This window comes from Arachis hypogaea, chromosome 18 (genome assembly GCF_003086295.3).
Source record: "Arachis hypogaea cultivar Tifrunner chromosome 18, arahy.Tifrunner.gnm2.J5K5, whole genome shotgun sequence".
NCBI lineage: Eukaryota > Viridiplantae > Streptophyta > Magnoliopsida > Fabales > Fabaceae > Arachis > Arachis hypogaea.
In genome coordinates this window covers 134,059,935-134,065,966 of record NC_092053.1, presented here as the reverse complement: position 1 = coordinate 134,065,966, position 6,032 = coordinate 134,059,935, and the positions used below count along the sequence as shown (strand labels likewise).

General features: G+C 30.0%; 1 protein-coding gene across 2 annotated transcripts; it reads left to right on the top strand.

Moving 5' to 3' along the window:
- LOC112771532 (ubiquitin-conjugating enzyme E2 27) lies at nucleotides 1–3,512 on the top strand. 2 transcript variants are annotated; one of them, XM_025816301.2, is made up of 6 exons: nucleotides 1–181; nucleotides 412–596; nucleotides 744–792; nucleotides 2,165–2,324; nucleotides 2,485–2,574; nucleotides 3,119–3,512. In XM_025816301.2, exons 1-6 carry the CDS (start codon nucleotides 36–38, stop codon nucleotides 3,218–3,220), a joined length of 732 nt encoding a protein of 243 aa, XP_025672086.1. In that variant the 5' UTR covers nucleotides 1–35; the 3' UTR covers nucleotides 3,221–3,512. The 2 variants fall into 2 exon arrangements, with proteins under 2 accessions (XP_025672086.1, XP_025672087.1); XM_025816302.2 differs by having other exon boundaries at nucleotides 47–181; nucleotides 371–596.
- The last annotated feature ends 2,520 nt before the right edge of the window (nucleotides 3,513–6,032 follow it).

Below are 6,032 nucleotides of genomic sequence, written 5' to 3'. Positions count from 1 at the left end.
GTGGCGAAAAGAAAGGAGTATAAATAACGTGTGTAATGGCATCGGTGACCACTGACCACTCACTCCACCATTATTCGCACTGCAAGTTAGAGTCTGTGAGAGACTCAGAGCAAAACAAAGAAAGAGAAAGAGCCAAAAAGACTCCACCTTTATTCTCACCTTCTTCTCTACACAACTCAAGGTTACTTAATCACCTTCTTCTTCTTCATCACATTTTTTCCCCTCTACAAATGAATTCTTACTTACGACCAAAGAATAATATAATAACAATTTAATTGATTAATTGTTTAATTAATAGTGCTATTTGTTTCTTCTTGTTTGTAATTTTCTTCTTTAATGTTCATTAATTTCCGTTTTTGACATTACTTAGGGTTTTGTTCTTGTTTGTTTTGGGAAATTTGATTCTTGAAGAAGAAGGATGATAGACTTTGCGCGCGTGCAGAAGGAGCTGGTGGAATGTGGTAAGGACGCTGAGGGATCGGGAATCAAGGTCACACCTAAATCCGATAACCTCGTTCTCCTCCTCGGAACCATTCCCGGTCCTATCGGAACCCCTTACGAAGGTGGCGTCTTCAAAATCGACATCACATTGCCCGGTATATATGCGCCTTCATTTTCCCCCAATTCAATTGATATTCGTTCTTCGTATGCCTTCAATTCATGTTTTTGTTTGTTACTTTGTTTTCAATTGGTGATGAGTCTTCATTGTGTTCAATTGTTTCTTGTTGTTGTTGCTGTTGCAGATGGGTACCCGTTTGAACCACCAAAGATGCAGTTTTCAACCAAAGTCTGGTAGGATTTCTTTATTTTTTTTTTTCTAAATTATCATTTATGTGTATATATATTTGAAAGTTCCTTCAGGGTTTAGGGCTCGGTTTGGTTTGGTTAGTGTATAGAAATATGTTTGATTGCATTGAGACTGAGACAAAGCTTCAGAAGGAAGGACATTAGTGTCTTGGTTTCAGTGTCCCATCCTCATTCCAAATGTATCCATAAGCATGGTTATAACAGGACATTATGGTCTATGGTATTGTTTGATTTATGTAACTAACCCTCCTTAGGGTGTGCTTGTGAGTAGTGATTTTGGAAGTAAGAATGGGTTGAAGGGTAAAGCGTAATCTCTTAAAACCCTTGCCTTTTCTCCGTTTTCCTCCAAAATCAATACTCGATAAACATATATACCTTTAGTAGGGATAGGCTCAGTTGTTGTTCTTGCTACTTAGTGGTTGTCAATGTGGACATGCAAATCATTGTGTTTTATTGTTTGGCATTTTTTTGTGTGTGTGGAAATGTGTAGAGTAGATATGTCATCCATAAGAGAGTATAGTTAGAGCTTGGATTTGGAGGATGAGCTCTTTTAAAACCAATATCTTTGGATATTTATGCAATTGTCAAAAGGTTTTGAGCTAGGAGTTATTCTGTTTTAATTTCATTATCAATGCTGCCTATGCAACTTCATTGTATCCTCTTAGAGAATCACCATATGCTGATCATTTTTCATAAAACGGAGTGGGAAAATGTATCATAATATGTTGAGATCTTGTTGCTGACACCCTTATGTGCAATCTTCATTGATTATTGAGCATCATGGATATATTTCTCATATACGTATCAATGTTATCTCAAATTCGGACAATATTGAGTAATGAGTTATAATAATTGCAAGTACACAGGTACTGTGGCAAACTCGAGGTTTCATTTACCTCAGCAGGTCTACAGAATTGTCCCAAGGTTTTGTGCTAGGGTTTTCCATCTGTTTCAATTTTGTATTGATATCACTGCAAGGCACAGGCTGATTTTAACCGACTAGAGAAGCATCATATATTGTTCCTTTTCATAAAATAGCATATGGTAGTGTGGCATTTCATCTCAACATCTATTAATATTGTGAGTTTTGTATCTTAATCTCATGCCTTTATCTCCCTGCCCCTGGTTCTCAGTGGTTGTTAAACTTGCAAAATATATTTTTCATGTTTGATGCTTTTCTCAAATTTGGAAAATAGCAAGTCATAATATTACAAGAAGTAATCAGGCTCTAAGGCAAACTCAAGGTTGCTTTATTATTAAACATGCATGACGAATGTAGCTTTAATGGATTGCTATAGGGAAATATCTGTTTCAGTTAATGGACCGTCCATTTTGTTGTGTATTTTATGCCTTGCAGGCACCCTAATATCAGCAGCCAGAGTGGAGCTATTTGCTTGGACATATTGAAGGATCAATGGAGTCCTGCACTCACTCTGAAGACTGCGCTTCTTTCTGTGCAAGCTCTTCTCTCTGCTCCTCAACCGGATGATCCTCAAGATGCCGTTGTGGCACAGCAGGTTTGAACTAATTCTTTTGTTTGTTGTTGTCTCTCTTTCTTGTCATATTGAAGACTGTTATACTTCTATAGAATGCTGCTAGAAAAGTAGAAAACTTCTCGTGGTACTTTTGGCTAGTTGAATCATTTTAACCTTTTGTCTAATCTATGGAAAAATGCAGTATCTGAAAGACTATCAGACATTTGTTAACACTGCCCGCTACTGGACAGAGAGTTTTGCCAAGCCCACTTCTCTTGGGATTGAAGATAAGGTACCAAGTTTTTTTGTGTTTTTGTTATTAGAATGTGGATGCACGTTAATTGGTTGTATCAATGTGCAACATTTGCTTTACATTCAAAGCGATTCTTCATTTGTTTCTTGCATGGTCCTGTTTTAAATATATTGGCAGTTCATTTAGTGCTCTGTGAATGCTTCTTGATATGGCCATTTTTTCATTAAACACTTGACCAAGAAAATTTTATATTGATCTAGTTTATATTTTTATGCTAGATAGTTCTCTGATGAGGTTTTATTAGAAAATGATTGAACGTGTAACTTTTATTTATGATGAATCTACTTTTGATATTATATAATCTTATACCAAGATTGTGTTTTGAATTTGAAAAAGGACTTGCATTAACGACTTGCCTGATTAGTTTCAGAATATTGATGAAGTGTTTCTGATTTGTTAGGGCATAAAAACAAGAACATTTAAGCTCCTTTCCCTTATTTCCATTTCTATTCTGAATCTGTTACGACATTATGCAGCTTTAATATTTTATCTCAGCTATGATTTTTATTTATCATGCTTACAGGTACAGAAACTCGTAGAGATGGGGTTTCCTGAAGCTCAAGTAAGGAACATTTTGGAAGCTGTCGGCGGCGATGAAAATTTGGCTCTTGAAAGGCTGCTGTAGCCTGTCGCCTGTTGTGAAATATCGACCGAATCATTTTGATCTTGGTGAAGTTTAGAAAGATATGTTCACCATTGAATGCCTGAACCATTATAGAAACAAAGGATCAATTGAATATAAACCTATATAAAATTTATATTGAGCCAAATCGGATAGGGTTTTTTTTGTATCTGCTTATTTTTCCTTTTTTCCTCCTTTGGAAACTTTGGTACTAGAGATTTTCCTTGTTATAATAGAATGTATGAAACTGAATACCTTATTGGAAAAGTTTATCCTCCATGGATGGAATCATTAATTGAGATTGTTCATGGTGTATTAATTTTAAGCAGGTTTACAAGACTGAAAAGGATCAATTCAAGAGATTATAAGCTTGGTGAATCTAGTTGTCAAACTGTTTTAAGAATAGTAATAATCAAATTGTTTTTATTCTAAACAATAAGAATTTAATTTTGATGTACTGATAGTGTAAATAGTCATGCAATTACATCTGTTTTGTTTTTTTGGATAATCATTCACGCGCTCAATGAAAATAGTAGTTATTTTTTATAATGTGACGTTATGTGATTGAATGTATGGTAAAGTTGTTATTTTATATTTATCATGTATTTAAATTAAAAAAACTAATTGTGGTGGTTTGAAGGAGTAAGTGTGACTCTCTTGGCACATCATTTTAATAAGCTAACTTCAATAAAAATACTGATTTTCAAATGTTTTCCTAGTGCAGAATTATTAAACAAAAATAATTGTTGGTGTTATAGGTAGGAATTAATTGACATTATAGGTGGTAGTTGACTTCAGAACATTTCTAAGTCAAACTCTAGTTATTATCTTTTGTCATCACAATCATTCATGAAATGTTGAGATAAAAATGACATTTTCAAAATAACAAAACTTTCAAAGTAACATGTCCCATTAAAATAACATTTAATTAACTCCTTCATTTAAAAATTAAAATAGCTAAGAAAAATATTTTGAAGAGTATTTTTGGTTCTAGTTTTGGTTGGTCAATTAGACATCCTTGTAGAGGGGTGTTCAGAAATAATATTGGCAGATTCATCTTTAACAACAACAACAACAACAACAACAATAATAATAATAATAATAATAATAATAATAATAATAATAAGATAGAATTTGTAGTGACTGTGGTTACCATGCATGGCTATATTAACTATATAACTTTGTCAATCTTTAAAAAATGTTGCTCCACATTCAATAAACTATTTGTTTTCAATTCAACATATACCACATTATTCAATTCAACCATTGAAATTTCCTTACCATTTGTTTCAATTCGTGCAATTCAACAAACTATTCTCGTTTCGTTGGTGCAAATTTCTTCAAATCAAAATAAAATAATATTATTTGTAGGGATTAGTATATCAATCAATAGCTTTTGTGACTTATCTCCTTCAGTTTTACCAACAGAAAGATAAACAATAAACCAGAGATTTTGTTAGCTTCCAACAAAAAAAAATATATTTTGCCTAGTGATTATTTTGCCTATATTCATAATTAAAATAAAGATAAAATATATTTTTTATTTTTGAAATTTGTTAAAAATTTTATTTTATTTTATTTTATTTAAAAATTTCAATTTGTATCAAATATATCTCTGTCAGTTAATTTATCAAAAAATTTAGTATTAATTCAGTAATAATTTTATAAGAATAACATTTTACACAAATAAATCACACATAATTATTATATATTATTACTAAATTAATTTTAAAATTTTTAAAAATTTAACTGCTTAAAATATATTTGATATAAATAAAAATTTTTTCAAACAAAATTAAAATAAAATATTTTATCCTTAAAATAAATAACAATATCCTAACTATGATGTCCTTTGACCTTTGTGTTTTTTCTCAAGAAAATGTAAGCTCCTTACAAATGACGCTATTAATTATTTTTTCTTTGTGCCAACTAACTATTTGGACAGTGGGAACTTTGGCTGTCATTTTCATCGCTTCTAATTTTTATTTTTATGATTAATTTTTAGAGAGAATTTAAAGTGTATCAAGTATACTAGTGTTCCAATAATTTTAATTATTGATATTAATTATAAGAAATATATATAATATATTAATTAAAATTAACAATTAAGATTATTGGGACACGATATTTTGGATACATTTGAATTTTTTTTAATTTTAATATACACATAACATAATTAATATACAGAATAGGCATTATAAAAAGTTTTTAAATACATCCGAAGTACCAATATTTTAGTAATAATAACAGTTGATTTTAATTAATATATATTATATATAATTTTTTATAATTAAATTTAACGATTAAAATTATTAGAACATTAGTGTATTTAATACACTTAAAATTCTTCAGATAATATATAGTTATCATTATTCTGATATTAGGATTGTTTTTGTTTTTTCTAATTATAATATTTTTTGTAAGAATTATGTTAGGTAATTACTAACCAACATCTAATTAATCAATTATCAGCCAATTTATTATTAATTAATAATTTTGATTTTTTAAATTATTATTAATTATTTAAATTTTATTTTATAAACAAAAAAATTAATAAATATTAATTATAATTATTTAAAACTAACTGATTAAAAGTTATTTACCTGTACTTTTCATTCTTGTAATTATGTTAGATGACTTATTTTGCTAATAACAAAATTTGTTGCTTCTCATTAATTATTATAGGTTGACATATTATCCTTCCTTTCACACTATCACCAAACAAAAAGACAAAATCGGTGTCTATGGTTGATGATATTTCTATTTTCTTTATATATATACACAAAAAAACACACATCAACGCCATCTAAGCTTC

Excerpts from the sequence above, each read along its gene's own strand:
- LOC112771532 (XM_025816301.2), top strand. The coding sequence starts at position 36 with ATGGCATCGGTGACCACTGACCACTCACTCCACCATTATTCGCACTGC. Across the intron at positions 793-2,164 it reads CAGTTTTCAACCAAAGTCTG|GCACCCTAATATCAGCAGCC; the intron begins GTAGGATTTCTT and ends TATGCCTTGCAG. Across the intron at positions 2,325-2,484 it reads ATGCCGTTGTGGCACAGCAG|TATCTGAAAGACTATCAGAC; the intron begins GTTTGAACTAAT and ends GGAAAAATGCAG.